This window comes from Artemia franciscana, chromosome 16, assembly GCF_032884065.1.
Source record: "Artemia franciscana chromosome 16, ASM3288406v1, whole genome shotgun sequence".
NCBI classification, from domain to species: domain Eukaryota; kingdom Metazoa; phylum Arthropoda; class Branchiopoda; order Anostraca; family Artemiidae; genus Artemia; species Artemia franciscana.
The window spans coordinates 12,388,665-12,407,745 of NC_088878.1; the positions used below are offsets into that span (position 1 = coordinate 12,388,665).

General features: G+C 36.0%; 1 protein-coding gene and 1 long non-coding RNA gene across 4 annotated transcripts in view; one reads left to right on the forward strand and one right to left on the reverse strand.

Moving 5' to 3' along the window:
• LOC136037087 (uncharacterized) overlaps positions 1-19,081 on the forward strand; it is a 215,806-nt gene that overhangs the window by 115,141 nt on the left and 81,584 nt on the right. The window lies entirely within an intron of this gene.
• The window catches only part of LOC136037083 (tyrosine-protein kinase Abl-like), a 111,323-nt gene that overhangs the window by 40,619 nt on the left and 51,623 nt on the right, over positions 1-19,081 (reverse strand). For all 3 annotated transcript variants that reach the window (XM_065719534.1, XM_065719533.1, XM_065719535.1), the window contains 3 exons: positions 14,337-14,530; positions 11,627-11,757; positions 1,264-1,526 (listed from right to left, as the gene is read on the reverse strand). In XM_065719534.1, the coding sequence (XP_065575606.1) occupies positions 1,264-1,526; positions 11,627-11,757; positions 14,337-14,530 (588 nt within the window). The remainder of the gene's footprint in view (positions 1-1,263; positions 1,527-11,626; positions 11,758-14,336; positions 14,531-19,081) is intronic.

Sequence of the window (19,081 nt, forward strand, 5' to 3'; positions counted from 1 at the left end):
AAGGCGCAGGGCTCAAAGGCCGATTGCCTCCACAGCCCAAACAGCTGAGCTGGCAGTCACACCCTTGACCCCACCTCACACCAGGACTCGTGATTGGTGACTGCAGGACAAAAACCCACTTTTCAAAGGACATAGGATTGCACGCCCAGTGTGCCGTCCACTCATCTAGGGTAGCTCGAGATGATACAATACAAACTTCAATGAAAACAATAATGGCATGAAGGATCCCACTGTATTAATGAATAAAAAGCAACAAAAACTTAGTTCACTACGGCAGTCGATTTCCCATAAACTATACTAAGAATTTTTTTTTATCATTGATTTTTGATTTTTTTTAAATATATATATATATATATATATATATATATATATATATATATATATATATATATATATATATATATATATATATATATATATATATATATATATACATATATATATATATATATATATATATCTATATATATAAAAATAAGTTGTCTGTCTGTGGATGTGTGGATGGATCAGGTGACGTCATGTTTGTCCGCATATGACGTCTGAATTATTTCACACAAATACAAAAGAAGAAAAAAACTAAAAAAGGTAAAAACTACAAAAAAAACTAAAAAGAAAAAAAAACTAAAAAGCTAAAAAACTAAAAAAAACTAAAAAAAGGAAAAAATCTAATAACTAAAAAAAAAACTGAAAAAAATAAAAAAAGGCAAAAACTAGAAAAAAAATAAAAACTAATAAAAAAACTAAAAAAGCTAAAAAACTAAAAAACTAAAAAAAACTAAAAAAAGGTAAAAAACTAAAAAAAACTAAAAACTAAAAAAGAAAAAAACTAAAAAAAAGGAAAAAACTGAAAAATAAAAGAGGGGCGCGAAGCGCCCCCACCAACTAGGTGTTGGGGTGGCGCGAAGCGCCACCCCAACAGCTAGTACATATATATATATATATATATACACACATATATATATATATATATATATATATATATATATATATATATATATATATATATATATATATATATATATATCAAATTTATCCCAAAATTTATTTATATCCCAAATTTAGACTATTTTTTTCTTTTAATCTTTTTTTAGATTTGTTGCTTGTTTATGTTAAAATTTAGGTTTGTGTATACTGAACAGTATTAACATTTGTTTGTTGTCTTATATTTTAAATGGCCAGTTGGTTGATTTCTATTTTTCTCTATACTCTCCAACTTTGGAGGTTAATAAAATATCTGAATTTGAATTTAGGGAGGACTCTTACCTATGAATAAAATTATGACTTTCAAGGTAAGACATGGCTGAAGCTACTTGAGTGGCGATGTAAAGGAGAACAACTGCACTGACTTCCTCTCTGCTGCAATGACGGAGGTAGTCCAGCAAGTTCCCATTAGTCATAAACTCTGTTACTATATAAAACGGCGGCTCTCGAGTGCAAACACCAAGAAGCTGTACTAAATTCGGATGTCTCATGGCTTTCATTATCGCTGCTTCTTCGAGAAAATCTTCTAGTGCCATTGTATCATCCTTGAATAGATTTATGAAATAAGAATAGAGTAGAATAAAATGTATTACGTAAATCTACTGAATCATAGAGAAAAAGAAGCTAAAAGCAAAGAGAATAATACAGCTGGTAGGTGCACACTTTCTGAGATGGATTTTTGCCGAAAATAAGTTTTTACATACAAGAGTAGCTTTTCATTCAACACCTTTTGGTGGCCACAATAAATGCCATTGTTTATCCTTCGAGTTTAATGGTAAGCTCAGAGTCACAGAAAAAAAAGTCTCTGAGTCCATAAAAGGTCTATGAAAAATGACGTAGTGAATACTTGGGAATAAATTATATAAGGGAAAGTTTGAAACCTGTTTGGCATTTGCCAGAGAATATTAAAAAAGATTTCTTAGATAATAACAAAACAGGAAAGGATCAAACCCTCACTGGGTTGGTTTTAAAAGGCTTTAAATTTAAGAAAAGTAAATATTTATTTTAAGCTGGGGTTGAAAGGGGAAGAAATAAAACGGATTTTGAACTTAAGGGGAGGATCGATTGATATTGGTGAAAGAGAGAGGAAACTTAGCGGTTATGGTGTTAACCCAGTCCCTTGTCCGATGTCTGGGGAAGATGAACATATTTTTCATTTTTAGGGAATTGTAAGGAATTGGTGGATCCTAGAAATGAGTATTTTTCCTTGACGTTGACAGACAGAAGGTCTGTCAGGAATCTTGCTAAGAATGTTGAGGAAGAGCTGATACATCGTCAATGATGTATCTCTTTATAGATATTTCCTGAAGATTCATTAAGTTCGTTTTTTCTTTTTCGTATTTTCTTATTGGTTTTGTTATATTTATTTTCTATGGCCCGATGGCTTTTTTTGGAAATACATACATACACACATACATATTCTGATCCAGGAACATACCCGAGAGAGCCTACTCTCCGCCACCTTTTCGAAATATCAGGATTGTTCAACGATTATTTATATTTCTACATTAATTTATCTTCTTCTTACTTTTTTTTTAATTCAGATTATAGAATTCAGTTTACAATTGAAATAAAAAAAAAAACAAGAGCTAAGAGCTCATATGGCACTTACGACGATGCAAGAAGAGCTGAGAGCCAAGAGCTCATATGGTATGAGCTCTAACAAAATTCTAAGAATCAATAGATTGATTTAAAAAGAAAATCAGAGGCTAAATGCTGGCCGGGATTTAAAATAAGAGCTCTGAGTCACGATGTCCTTCTAAATATCAAAATTCATTAAGATCCGATCACCCACTCGTAAGTTATAAATACCTCATTTTTTCTAATTTTTCCTCTCGCTTTAGCCCCCCAGATGTTCGAATCTGGGAAAACGACTTTATCAAGTCAATTTGTGCAGCTCCCTGACACGCCTACCAGTTTTCATCGTCCTAGCACGTCCAGAAGCACCAAACTCGCCAAAGCACTGAACCCCTCCCCCCAACTCCCCCAAAGAGAGCGAATCCAGTACGGTTACGTCAATCACGTATCTACAACATTTGCTAATTCTACCCACCAAGTGTCATCCCGATCTCTCCACTCTAAGCGTTTTCCAAGGTTCCCGACTTCCCCCTCCAACTCTCCCAAATGTCAACAGACCTGGTCGGGATTTGAAATAAGAGCTCTGAGACATGAATTCTTTCTAAATATCAAATTTCATTAAGATCCGGTCACCCGTTCTTAAGTTAAAAATACCTCGATGTTTCTAATTTTTCCCAAATAACATCCCCCAGCTCCTCCAAAGAGAACGGATCCGTTCCAATTATGCCAATCACGTATCTAGAACTTATGCTTATTCTTCCCACCAAGTTTCATCCCGATCTCTCCACTCTAAGCGTTTTCCAAGATTTCTGTTTCCCTCCTCCAACCCCCTATGTCCCCGGATCCAATTCGAGTAGTAAATGGAGCATCTGAGACACAATATCCTTCTATATATCAAGTTTCATTAAAATCCGATCACCTAATCGTAAGATAAAAATACCCAATTTTCACGTTTTCCAAGAATTCCGGGTTCCCCCTCCAACTCCCACCAATGCCACAGGATCTGGTCGGAATTTAAAATAAGGGCTTTAAAGCACAAGATCTTTCTAAATACCAAATTTGATTAAGATACGATCACCAGTTCGTAAGTTACAAATACCTCATTTTTCCGAATTACCCCCCCCCCCCCCAACTCTACCAAAGAGAGCGGATCCGGTCCGGTTAGGACCGGATCAAGGATCTAGTAGATCCGATACTGGTGGGTTTCTCTCTGTTGCTGATGGGCACGGCTCTGCCTTAGGACGGTCGCTGACAGACGCAGCATAAAAATCCTCATCAGAAAAAGCATTGCGGTTGAAGGGCCAAATGCCAGGCTTCGAAAACCCAGAAATGATGTTGTTCATGGTCAGTGCATTTGGATAAGCATTTCCTACAAGCTGGGCAATATGGGTGATCTGGATCCTCTGAAACGGATTTGAAGTCATCCAATCATGAAATGCTCTTTTCAAAGCAGACTTCAGTGGTCCATAGATAGTAATATCTAGAGGCTGAAGACGATGACTGCAGTGGGGTGGGAAGGATAGTAAAACAATGCCATTTGCACGGGCGTACATGATAACGTCAAGACCGATGTGGCTCTCTTGGTTATCGAGCAATAAGAGGACCGGGCTGTCCTTGGAACATCGAACTTGTTTCTTGAAATGCTGTATCGCCTCGTAAAACAATGTTGCAGTCATCCAACCAGTTGTTTGGGCTAGGCCGAGACTTCCTGCAGGGGCCCCAAACATCATATGATCCTTGAACTTTGCTCTGGGGAATACGAAGACTGGTGGCACGGTTCCACCAATAGCATTGACAAAGCAACAAACAGTAACAAGTTCACCCCTTTCAGCTGTGGTAACCTGACCAACCTGCTTGGTACCGGTTTGTGCTATCACCTTGGGGCTGTCAAGTACAGTTGTGACCCCCGTTTCGTCACAGTTCCCAATGCTTTCTCCTGTGAATTTGTATTTGTGCAGGACAGCCTCCAAGTTGTCAAGGAATCTGTCAACATTAGCACGATTGAAGCTCGAGCTGCGAGCTAAGCTAGTGTTCTCTGGCTTTCTGAGAGACAAATCACCTTGCCTTATCATAAAGCCCTTCATCCAGTCTGGCCCAGCCATCTGTGCTTCTTCCCAGTTGTGAGGAACTTTCTTATCTAGTCTTTTTGCATAATCATATGCAAACTTTCGTGTTTGCATCAGGGTCATACCATAATGGACTTTCGAACAATGTTTCAAATAAACAGCAAGCTGGCCCTCTTCATTGGCCGTGAAAACTTTTGCAGTTGACAGTCTCTCTTTTCTTGTCGGAAGAAAAGCACTATTGAATGTGCCACCACTAGAGGTTCCAGAATTAGAGACCCCAGCTTGAATAGGCACTGGTATGCCCCCTTGCTCTTGCTCGCGTAGTTCTTTTGCTCGGCGAACGTTGTCGATAAGGGTTGATTTCGGTATTCCGAAAGCTGTTGCAGTACTACGAATTGAAGCTTTGTCCATCAAAACTTTGGAAACAGCAATGTTCATAGCCTCATCTGACACACCCTTCGGGCGTTTTGGAACTCTGTTCCGAACCATAACCAATGATCTGGAAGAAACTTTGAAATTAAGACTTACCGAATTTGGCAGTGTAAAAATGACCTACAGTAAAAGAGAAGAAACAAACGAACTTATTTCCGGCGTAATAAGTTCGTGGAACTTAATAGCACGACCCAACAAGCGTCAAAGAAAATGCACTGTGGCCCGAGCGCGTCATTTTCATTATGGAGTACTAAGTGAAGTTTGTTTTGCAGCGTCAAAACCAGTGACCAATTAATATGCGCCTTGATGGAATGGGGGAAGTAAAACCTTCTGTCTGAGAACTTTGGCCTATTTTTCATTTTTCTTACTTTCACTGTACCAGTCTTTCTTGATTACACCAGGAATAAACAAAAAGTTAAATCTTTGGCACCACAAGATTTTATATTAATGAAAAATAAAAAAAAATATATAATTTTAAAAATAAAAATATCTTGATCATCATTTGAAGATATATTTTCGGCTTCTAAAAAAAAATTACAAAAATCACATACCATCAAGTTTCAACCATCACAAGAACTTTTTTACTACAGAAAATTTTGGTTGTCACATAATTTTGGGGGGATATTTCCTGAATTAATAAAGGGATTTAATTCAAGCTAATCTGATGAAACAAACACAATTTTGCCAGGTAGTTTTAACAACAATATCTTCATTGTGGTTACAGCAATCGTTGCAGCTATTACTTGAAACTATGCAACTACTACTTACTATTTTAAAACTAGTAGTACTACTTTACTATGTGGCATACGGTAAAGGACAAACCATGGAATATAGTAACAGAAAGTTTAAGACTTGTTTAGAGAAAGGCATCTGCAGAGGGACAATTTGGTCATTTGATGCTGACTCAGGAATGGTATCTGTGATTTCATCTTTTCTTCATAGTTAAAACAAACTTATTATGAGAAGAAATGCATGCAATTTTATAAAAAACATTTCGAAACAATCCATATTGGAAGCAAATGATAATAAAAGGTGTACCATTGGAATTATCATTGTAATGACCAGGGTCATTTACAGGCTTCATTTCTTTTGGACACACTCACTGATGCAGCGGAATATCACTGCCCTTCTCTCGTTCTGAAAGTAACAAACTCTTTTGGTACACCTTACTTTAGTTCTATGCTGGGAGCATCAATGTTAACCACAATTGAATTGTAGAGAGACCTATCTTTAACTTAAAACTGGTAAGGTTACGTTATTCATCAGGTTGGGGTGCCTCCGGTCAGCGACCGAAGGTGCCCCGTCGTGGACTGACCGAAGGTGCCCCAGCCGCCATTTTGTCAAACTTATTTTCTGACCCGAAAACAGAGAAAGATTTCTCCTTAGAAATACCACTATCTTCTAGTCCTATCATTTCTATGTGTATACAAATTTAATCATCGAAATCCATGCCAAACAGAAGGGGAAGGCTAGGTTCAAACAGAAGTAGAGAAACTTACTTTTCGCAAAAAAAATGGTACGAAACTCTCTCCAGCTAAACTGGCTGAAGCTAACTGAGGGAAATTTTCTTCGGACATCCGCCTTGGATAAACAACCTCCCCAGTGCCATCTAGCATAAAAATACGTAAACTCAAAATGAGTTATTGGGGGTGACCGGAGGCACCCCGTGACCGAAGGCGCCCCGGTCTCCCCTACCCCTGTCTTTGACTGCATGGCTTGCAGAGGGGTAGATACAGGCTCAAATATGGATTTGATACTTAACTTATTATTTCAGTACAAACTATCAGCCAGAAAAAGAATACCCCCAGCGATAAAAACTACTTTTGATCTCGAGCGGAGAAATAGGTTCAAAACTCTCGCCTCCTCCAAGATCTATATGACTACTCAGGCGCTGAAAGTATAGAATAGACATGGCAAAAAATCAAAGAGGCAACACGAGAAGCAGCCTCGAAGATACTCAGTAAACAAGCCAAAAACCACAAGATGAGGTCCACGATAGACACTTGGTACTCGAATAGAGAAGAATTTGAGAAGAGCTCAAATAGCTTCAGAAAAAAGCTCACAAACAAGCCAGGAAAGACAAGAACAGATACTGGGAAAGCTTAGCAACTGAACTGAAGGAAACTGTCAGACGAAATGATATCCGTAAGCAATACCAGATTCTTCGTCAAGAGAACGAGAAATAAATTAACTGATAATGCAAGGAAGATGGGCTGTACTGTGACAACCGACGGACAAAAAGGAATCAACCGGTGGGCACAATACTTCCGAAACTTCTTAAATAGACATAACTAATTTCCCCGCTATGTATACCATCAGGTATCGGAAGTGAACCATCCCAGGCAGAAATATATAACTGCGTGACAACTGTGGATAAACCTATACTACTCACGTTACTTTTTCTCGTAAAGAAGTCTCCAATTCATCTGGGTTTTTAGACCCAATCTTTTTTAGGTTTAAACAAAGGTGTCAATAAGGATCTATCAGAAGGGCTTTAGCCCCCTGGACTCCCCCCCCCTCCCTCACTTCTAAATGTTGAAAATGACTCATGTATTCTATTTTATTGAAAATGACTTTTTCGTTATTTTCGTCGAAAAAGTTAAAAAAACTACAAATTTGCCACCCCCTCACTAGATATTGAAAAATACTTTTCCCCCTTCCCAAAAAACGTGAATTAAAACCACAGGGTTTTAAGTTCGGTTTCATCTGCTTATTCTTAAGCCCCGCCGCGCGCGTAAGTCGTTACGCGCCATATTAGTTACGCGCCATTGTAGTTGTGTCCCTGTGTCCCACCTGTGAATATAGATATATATATATACATATATTTTTAACTACGTAAAACTTGCTAATATACAACATTCTTGGCTGTCCCATTGTCTGTGTATATAAATAGATTGTCAGGTTTACCGACTCTTGAACATGAAACACATAATTGTCTATGGGAAAAATAATCTGTATTCAGATCTATACCTCATTATTCTAATGATTGCCCTTGAGCTTTGTTGATGGTGATTGCTAATCGAACATTCCCTGTGTCCCCATCGTCATTTATATATCCCCCTGTGCCCCCCGGCGTCCCCGTTGTTGTTGTTTCCCAGTGTCCCGGTGTCCCAGTCTGTAATTTCTCTTTGAGTGTCCCGGTCGTCATTTATATTCCCTATGTCCTGGTGTCCCGGTCGTCATTTGTGTCCCGGTGTCCCGGTCTGTAATTTCTCTTTGAGTGTCCTGGTCGTCATTTATATCCCCTGTGTCCCGGTCGTCATTTGTGTCCCGGTGCTTTGTTGATGGTGATTGCTAATCGAACATTCCTTGTGTCGCTTTCTCTTTGACATAAACATATAATTGTCTATGGGAAAAATAATCTGTATTCAGATCTATACCTCATTATTCTAATGATTGCCCTTGAGCTTTGTTGATGGTGATTGCTAATCGAACATTCCCTGTGTCCCTAATCGAACATTCCTTGTGTCGCTTTCTCTTTGACATAAACATATAATTGTCTATGGGAAAAATAATCTGTATTCAGATCTATACCTCATTATTCTAATGATTGCCCTTGAGCTTTGTTGATGGTGATTGCTAATCGAACATTCCCTGTGTCCCCATCGTCATTTATATATCCCCCTGTGCCCCCCGGCGTCCCCGTTGTTGTTGTTTCCCTGTGTCCCGGTGTCCCAGTCTGTAATTTCTCTTTGAGTGTCCCGGTCGTCATTTATATTCCCTGTGTCCTGGTGTCCCGGTCGTCATTTGTGTCCCGGTGTCCCGGTCTGTAATTTCTCTTTGAGTGTCCCGGTCGTCATTTGCGTCCCGATGTCCCGGTCTGTAAATTCGTCAGTCGACAAACATGACGTCCGTCGACACACAAACATGAAGTCACTCGACACAAGACACATAGACAACTTATTTTTATATATCTATATATATAAAAATAAGTTGTCTGTCTGTCTGTGGATCAGGTGACGTCATGTTTCTGTGTTGACTGACGTCATGAAATTAGTTGTCGTCATTTTTGCTTTGACGGTGACGTCATTAACGGTATTTAAGACATTTGTTCACGGAAAAATGTTTAATTGTAAAATGACTGAAGAACCTACAATGGCAACAGCCGAGGAAGCTGCTCAAAGAGTTTATGCCAAAAAACTTGAAATGACGACCGGGACACTCAAAGAGAAATTACAAACTGGGACACCGGGACACAAATGACGACCGGGACACAGGGAATATAAATGACGACCGGGACACAGGGACACATCATTAGAATAATGAGGTATAGATCTGAATACGGATTGTTTTTCCCATGGACAATTATATGTTGCATGTTCAAGAGTCAGTAAACCTGACAATCTATTTATATGCACAGACAATGGGACAGCGAAGAATGTTGTATATTCGCATGTTTTACGTAATTAAAAACATATATTTATATCTATCTCTATTCACAGGTGGGACACAGGGACACAACTACAATGGCGCGTAACTAATATGGCGCGTAACGACTTACGCGCGCGGGGGGGCTTGGGGGGGCGCGAAGTGCCCTTCCAACTAGGTGTTGGGGTGGCGCGAAGCGCCACCCCAACAGCTAGTATAGATATATATATATATATATATTTAACTACGTAAAACTTGCGAATATACAACATTCTTTGCTGTCCTATTGTCTGTCCATATAAATAGATTGTCAGGTTTACCAACTCTTGAACATGCAACATAATAATTGTCCATGGGAAAACAATCCGTATTCATATCTATACCGCATTTTTCTAACGATTGCCCTTGAGCTTTGTTGATGGTGATTGCTAATCGAACATTCCCTGTGTCCCCGTCGTCATTTATATATCCCACTGTGCCCCCGGCGTCCCCGTTGTAGTTGTGTCCCTGTGTCCAGGTCGTCATTTATATTCCCTGTGTCCCGGTCGTCATTTGTGTCCCGGTATCCCAGTCTGTAATTTCTCTTTGAGTGTCCCAGTCGTCATTTATATAGATATATAGATACAGTTTCATTTCATTTTTTTTCTTTTTTAGTTTTTTCTTTTCTTAGTTTTTTTCTTTTTTAGATTTTCTTTTTTAAGTTTCTTCTTTTTATTGATTTGTTTTCTTCAATTTGTCAATGTTCATTCTAACAATGACACTCGGAAAAATCTTTACGTGCCAAGCAAGCTAAAGCTCCAACAATTTATAATAAACCTCAGAATTTTGGGTATCTGTTTTAAGGTTTTCGAATTACCTTAATCTTTTGTCAAAATATATTGAAATATTTGTGCAATTCCCAGTTTTTTTTAGTTTTTTCTTTTTTTAGTTGTTTAGCTTTTTTTAGTTTTTTTCTTTTTAGTTTTTTACCTTTTTATTTTTTTATTTTTTTTACATTTTTTCTTTTTAAGTTTTTCTTTTTTAATTTTTTTTTATTTTTTAGTTTTTTCTTTTTAGTTTTTTTTTTAGTTTTTTTACCATTTTTCTTTTTTTAGTTTTCTTTTTCTTCTTTATTTTGGCGTAACAGACATAGTGTAACAGACATAAAGGACAGACAACTTATTTTTATATATATAGATTTTTATATATATAGATACAGTTTCTTCTTTAGTTTTTTTTCTTTTTTAGTTTTTTCTTTTTTTTTAGTTTCTTCTTTTTATTAATTTGTTTTCTTCAATTTGTAAATGTTCATTCTAACATTGACACTCGGAAAAATTTTTACGTGCCAAGCATGCTAAAGCTCCAACAATTTATATTAAACCTCAAATTTGGGGTATCTGTTTTAAGGTTTTCGAATTACTTTAATCTATTGTCAAAATATATTGAAATATTTGTGCAATTCCCAGTTTTTTTTTTAGTTTTTTCTTTTTTTTTTAGTTTTTTAGCTTTATTTAGTTTTTCATCTTTTTTATTTTTTTATGTTTTTCCTTTTTTTAATTTTTTTAATTTTTAATTTTTTTTTAATTTTTTTTCCATTTTTCTTTTTACGAATTGTCAAATTGTCATTGTCAATCTATTGTCAAAATATTTCGAAATATTTATGCAATTTCCAGTTTTTACATTCTAGTTTGTTTTCTTTTATATATATATAGAAGATATAATCTGGCGTAAAGGACAGACAACTTATTTATATATATATAGATTATCAATACAATATTATCACGATATTATATCGCGACTGATGCACAAACACTTCATAGTTTTTTTTTTTGTTTTTTTTTACAGAAAATGACCTTCATCGCACAATTCATTCAGTGTTTCATTCCTTGTCGTCCAGTTTTAAAAAGAAGTCCATCGGCTTTTATCAAACGATAAAAAGCCTGACTTCAACACTAAACTCGGTGCAATTATTCGCGTCATACCGGAGGTTAATTCTCTTTCACCATCAGGGTTGATAACTAAAGCAAGAAGCGATTGAAGCATGAATGGACTCATATTCCTGCAATGTACAAAAACTACACATAGACTACCCTTTTTTTTTACCACCATCCAGGTCTTGGTAAAGGTATTCCCTTATATGTTCTCGATTTTTTTTTTGTGAAACTTCTCTTAAAAATAATACAAACACGCAAACATCAGTTAAAAAAAATCATCTGACAAACCTTCAATGTTTTAACTGCGACAACCATGCCATGGCGTTTCCAAAGTGCTTCATAAACGTCTCCATATTGACCACCACCAAGTTTAGCTCTCATTATTATATCAGTTCTTTCTATTTCCCATTTATCAGGCTCTGAAAATATTAAAAGAAGATAAGAATAAAGTATAACAAAGAACAACAAGTCATACCCAAACCAAGATCCTTTAATTGGGGGTCATCTTTAATAATGATGGTACAAGTTCCTCACATATGCCACTAGATCCCGCCTATAAATTAATTCTTTAATTATAAATTTCAGACAGGATTCTTTATCACACAAAAACATATGAAAAAAGTGACAGCAAGGAGTCGAAGCCCTAAGGGCAAGCAATTGAACTCCCATTTAGGAGCTCGATTAAAGCTACTAAAACACTTATTATAAACTCGCTGAGGAGAAACTGAGAAAATAATGTGGCCTGCTTGCTAGGGTAAAAGGCCAATTCGATAAACGAACACTGGGTCGGCTATACAATTCATTTTTGCACCGCATGTATTTTTCCTGATACCAGTGTGGCGATTATTTTCTCAAAGTGAGCGTAAACAGATCTGTTCAGCATTTTTTCGGTTTTGCAAATATTTTCTATGTATACCCATTTGCATACGAAACAGTTACATTTCAAGGCGCTATGGAGTGTTTGAAATATTTGAAAAAATGGATATACTCGTCACCAAATTCCGAGAGCGTTGTGACAGAATTGTTGATTTTCCTCTTGCGTGCATTCTGAACTAAGTATATATGACTAGTTGTCGACCTATAGTTCATGTTTTTTCTCTTTTTGTGTTGTTACGTGAGTGTTTTTTGATTTTTCTTTTTTCTTTCTTTAATAACTTCTCTATGATGCATTTTTTGCACAGAGGGTGTCAATAAATTATTATTAATAATTTCTAAATTGGATACTGCAAAACCAGAGGATGTTACACAGGAGTGTCAAGAGGAGCAAACAAGTGCATCATGAGTAGAGGCGGTTAATGACCTCCCCCTCTGTCTACGTCCGTCGTTTCAAATGTGGATATACAGTTTCGTGATCATGGCATCATGGTTCAACGGTTTTCCTTTGATCCTTTCTAAGTAGTAGTATTAGAAAGTTCGCCTGCGGCAAAAAAATTCATCTTGTGAACCAAGACAGATAGATTTTCTTTTCAACGCTGATCAATGCATATGACATCATATTTTTCAAAGAAAAAAAATCCGTTCAAGATTCTAGATTTTTATCGAACGCACAAAATAAAAAAACTAAAATATTAACAGGGAGCTAAGCTCAAATTAAAGAGTAGCTATTATCAAAACAAATTTTATAATCTACCAAAAAGGCACAAATGAATTAAAAACAAAGAGAGAAAAAAACATGGCAACATAGAGCTGGAGAGGGACAAAGGAAGGTAGCCCGACGTGGCCAATTCACAATAATATGCTTAAAAAAGAATTAAAATAAGATGACCTGTAACCAAAGGCAAATAATTTATTCTGTTTAAGGAACTTGTAAATAGCGATTGGCAGTTACGCCACAGTCATCTTTACGATGAGAGGTTGGCATCGGAACCTATTATTTGCTGGCAATACATTTGAGGGCATGGAAATTTTTTTACGCGTACGCCACGGAGAGGAACGTGCAAGTAAACATGGGTCGTTAGGACACGGTCATCTTCTTGGTTACGGGGATGCAACTTAGTTCACCTTATACTAGATCAAAATAAATTAGAAATCAAAATTAAGAGATAAGTAAGGGAGTTATAATCAAGAATCAATCGTTAGACCATAGTCGTTTTCAAGGATTAGGGTCTAGGTCCTTCAACTAGCTGGTTTATCTTCCTTTTATTTTTGGTAGGGCTTACCAATAGTGGTATGATTATAAAAAGCGGTGGATAGTTTTATAGTACCAGCTTGGTTCGATAACATTGCATTCCAGGTTTTCAGTTCTTTCATAAGACATATGATTTAAAAGGTTGCGAAGGGCAAAAAATCCCTTAAAATTCACTCCTCAGATTCCTGACCAAAAAGTTGCTCTTGCAACACTTTCGTTGGCGAGGTCGATAAAGGGTTGCTATAACACTTCACGTTGCCTACGCAATATAAATCTGGTTAATTATCGGTTGTCGTCATCTATGTATCCGGTTGCATTTTATTGAGACTATTCAGGTCTCAACTATGACTGCTCAATATCGGACAAGGTTATCGATTACTTAACTCAGCAAAGAAAAAAAAAGGAAAAAGGGCTATGTCTAGCTCGAGAAACACCTCATATTTCAGCTCGTTGGGGAAAAAAAAGGATACGAGTAAAATCAGACAAGGCCCATTCACAATGAGACTTTGCTAATAATATGTTCTAATTATCATTATCATCAGAGACAATCCGATTTTTCATAAGTTTTTCTGATGGCTGAAAAAATTAAAAGAATTTTCTCAGTATTAGTAAAGTCTCATTGTGAATTGGCCTATAGATAATATCTTATATTATACAGTCTTTTATGAACAATAACCTCCGCCCCATCCTCTCTCAACATCAAATTATGACCCAATAAAAAATTATCCAAAATCAAAATGTGTATTAAAAAGATTGCAAAAAAAATGTCTAAATTTATACATTTCCAATTAAAATCATGGAAGAGTATCTACAGAAATACTTTAAAGGGAAAAGATGCAAACATATTTTATTTCCACGCCAAATGCTTACCAGGACTTAGCGCAAATACTGTTGGCTTGTGCTTCTTAGGGGCAGGGTAGAGCAACAGCGTAATCAGCCCGTCAGCATTCAATGAATGGTGATGCACCAGTTCGGCTAAGGTGTTAAATCGACTATCAGATGTAACAAACACTCGACCTTCACTATCTTCGCTAATGCGATAATGGTAGACACGACCTTCATACCTAAAAGAAAAAAAAATTTCATATTCTATGTCTGACTTGACTTTTCTCCGCCTTTTTAAGCAATAATAAAGGAAGAAAAGTGTATCAAGTGGTCAATTTCAAATCTCAGACGTGTGGAATAGTTTTTAAATGTTACGACTTTAGCGTCATTTTTGGTTACTTTTTGTTCAAAATAGCGTAAATACAATGAGTGTGATACTTGTAGACCATGTTCGCTACCCAACCGTAATGCCATAAAAACCTTCACTAATGCGATAATGGTAGACACGACCTTCATAACTAAAAGAAAAAAAAATATTCATATCCTGTATCTTTCTTTTTAACTTTTCTCTTTTAGCCCGTCAATAAATCTCTTTTTTATGTTTGTAATTCTATCCCTATGCAAACTAAAAATATTAGAAGCCTAATGTCGGATCTTTTATCGATAGCAAAGCCAGGATTTCATTTTGAAAAGGTTTCAAATTATTTGAGAACGGATCCAACTCCAGAGCATATCTTTCTATATCCATTAATACTACCACGACAAACAACTCACTTCAGCACCAAGTCGCCAGAGGCAAACAGAACAACAGACGCTCCACCTCCATCCCCGTCTATCCAATGTCTCCTTCTTTCAAAGCCTCATTCAACACATTACTAGCTGAAAATAAAAGCGTTTGGAACCCAGTGTCTAAGTTTCCGAGCTTCCTCCTAGGCTACATTCTTTATAAATCCAAATATTACCGAGTAAAGAGATTTTTAAGACAAACGAACCACGACCTCAACTAAATTCTCTTCAAAGAAAATTAGGAAAACTATCTTATGAATAGTAATTTACCATTTCATTCGTCCTAGCCCTGGACAGCACAAAAGAGGTACAACAAAAAAAGGAATAGTATTTTTCACTTCTCCCAAATAGGTGCAGAAAACAAGCAAAATACTTGGTAAAGAGATGTACATACGACACCCTCACTTTCAGTACACATAATATTGAAAACGCCACCTTATAACAAGATCAAGTAAAAATACGAAAAATACAAATTCCTTTTCCCAGGTCATTACAGGAGGGGGGATTTTCTATAATAATACTGCAATGACGTCACATCACCAAGAGAGTTGGAAAAATATTTTGGTTCAGAATACCCCTCAAAGGCTCAAATGAAATTAGGAGGAAAAAATCGTGAGTTAGGGCAATTTTAAGTAGAAAGTTCTTGAATATATATATATATATATATATATATATATATATATATATATATATATATATATATATATATATATATATATATATATATATATATATATATATATATGTATGTATATATATGTATATATATATATATAGATATATATATATATATATATATATATATATATATATATATATATATATATATATATATATATATATATATATGTATATATATGTATATATATATATATATATATATATATATATATATATATATATATATATATATATATATATATGTATATATATATATATATAAAAACTTGACATAATTAAAGATAATAATCTTATACGGCAAGTCATACATAATATAAATAATCGAACAAGAATCTCTCAGTCCCCCTCCCTCTCCCCATCCCCTCCTTCTTGACAGTTGCCGTCCAAAAAGAGTGACATATGCTACAAGTGCCTCAAACGCAACATTATCCATTAATCTCCCCCCTCTTTCTCTCTCTCCAAGAGGGGAGGAGGGTTGACAAACAATCCTCAGTCTGACTAAGCTGCACATTGTCGTTGATCAAACTTTGGAAGCCTTTAATAGAACAGTGTCCGAGATTCCATCCTGGCTGAGTAGCCCAAAGACCCAATATGATGTCATACTTTGATATTAAGCAATCATCCACAAAAATTATTCCAGATTATATGTAAATGAAAAATAGAATTTTTTTTCGAAGAAAAAAAACAACAAAAAAACAGATCAATCTAATTCAGCATCTGAGGAAGAAGAAAACCCTATGTAGGCCAGTGTATTCTCCTGATGAGCCCTTATGTTGGGTGTTGCCTCTGAGTTATTTGTCTATATTATTTTTTCTATTGTTTGGTAAATGACGACTTATACTTATTGACGACATGACTGCCTGTCCATGGATTATTCTTTATGGTTGATTGTGTGTGGCTATGCTGTTTGACCTATGTGATTTTATGGATGAGTAGGGTTAACAGAAATTACTTCGTATATGAAAGGAGCTTTTCCTCCTCAACGCCCCGCTCTTTACGCTAAAGTTTGGCTCTTTCTCTTAACTCTATTTTTAAAACAGTAAGAAACTTTAGCATAAAGAGCGAGACGTTGAGGAGGAAAAGCCCCTTTCATATACTAAGTAATTTCTGTTCGTTTTAAGTTTTAATGTTGCTCCTTACTTTCATTTAAAAAACCTTGTTTTTTTTAAATTTAATTTCTGGATGTTTTTGGATTAATGCATGTTTTGATCTTGGCTCTCCGCACATAGATAATTAAAACGAAATTTGCATATCAATTAATTGCAATTAATCGGAAGATTTTGAGAAAAAAGGAGCGAGGGAGGAGGCCTAGTTTCCCTCCAATTTTTTGATTACTTAAAAAAGCAACTAGAACTTTTAATTTTTTACAAACGTTTTCATTGGTAAAAAAAATATACGTAACTTACGAATTAATTTACGTAACGAACTTCTATATTCGTATGTTTTTATTGCGTGTATGAGGGGGTTCAACCCTCGTCGATACCTCGCTCTTTACCCTAAAGCTTAAATTTTGTCCCAAATCCTTAAGAATGAGCTCTGAATCGCAAAGGTCGTAGAATAAATAGTTGAAATTATTAAAAATACTTTAGCGTAAAGAGTGAGGTATAACGAGGAGGTAAAACCCTCATATGCATAATAATTTTTGTTTGTTTTGAGTTTTAATGCTGCTTCTTACTTTCAGTAGAAAAAACTTTTCATATTTATTTTTTCATTATTTTTTTAAATAATGCTAGAGAATCCTGCGCCCCCTTCATTGAAATTCTCTTCCGCCATGACAGGTTTCTCCATGGAAATGTCCTCCCACGTAACCCCCCCTCAAATCTCCCCCCTAAAAAAATCCCCTGAAAACGTCTGTATACTTCCCAGTAACCATTACTATATGTAAACACAGGTCAAAGTTTGTAACTTGCAACTCTTCCCATGGGGACTGCGGGGAGTAAGTCGTCTCTAAAGACATAGTTATTAGGTTTTTCGACTATGGTGAATAAAATGGCTATCTCAGAATTTTGATCCGGTGACTTTTGGGAAAAAATGAGCGTGGGAGGGAGCCTAGGTGCCCTCCAATTTTTTTGGTCACTTGAAAAGGGCACTAGAACTTTTAATTTTCGTTAAAATGAGCCCTGTCGCGACATTCTAGGACGACTCAGTCGATACGATCACCCCTGGGAAAAAAAAATAAAAAAAATAGGAGCTTAACTTCTACAATAAGGTTTTCTGATACGCTGAATCTGATGGTGTGATTTTCGTTAAGATTGTATGACTTTTAGGGGGTGTTTCCCCCTATTTTCTGAAATGAGGCAAATTTCTCAGGCTCGTAACTTTTGATGGGTAGAACTGATCTTGATGAAACTTATATATTTAAAATCAGCATTGAAATGCGATTCTTTTGATGTAACTATTAGTATCAAAATTTTTAGAGTTTCGGTTACTATTGAGTCGGGTCGCTCCTTACTACAGTTCGTTACCACGAACTGTTTGATTTCCTATCATAAATACTAGAGATAAGGCTAGGCTTCCTTTTCACGAATAAAGCCACCTGGTATATCTGAATTCTAAGGATTCAACATTAGAATTAAACAAAGGTTCAAAAGTTTATTGTTTCGATGGAGATATTTTTCTCAAATTGCACAGGAGTTTGAATGTAAGTTTTCTGCAGGCCTGAACATGTTCACTAGCTAATTTTGGATATGGATCTTATTTTCATCAAGACACAAAGTTCTTAATGTTCAATATTATTTAATTTCCAATTATTAGTATAATACTTAATATACAATAAGGACGTGCGATATACTCAACACCGCAATTATTTCGTCAAGGGAGGAAACAGAAATAGCTCTTCAATAATCCTTATCTTTTGCTACAAACAATTTTGTTGCCTTTGCTGTCCGGCTTTCAGTTTTCAAACATTTCAAACATAGGATATTCTGTTCAGGGAAAACTAATCCTGTTTGGTACCCGTCTTTGTTTTGTTGCCTTTGCTGTCCGGCTTTCAGTTTTCAAACATTTCAAACATAGGATATTCTGTTCAGGGAAAACTAATCCTGTTAGGTACCCGTCTTTGTTTTGTTGCCTTTGCTGTCCGGCTTTCAGTTTTCAAACATTTCAAACATAGGATATTCTGTTCAGGGAAAACTAATCCTGTTTGGTACCCGTCTTTGTTTTGTTGCCTTTGCTGTCCGGCTTTCAGTTTTCAAACATTTCAAACATAGGATATTCTGTTCAGGGAAAACTAATCCTGTTAGGTACCCGTCTTTGTTTTGTTGCCTTTGCTGTCCGGCTTTCAGTTTTCAAACATTTCAAACATAGGATATTCTGTTCAGGGA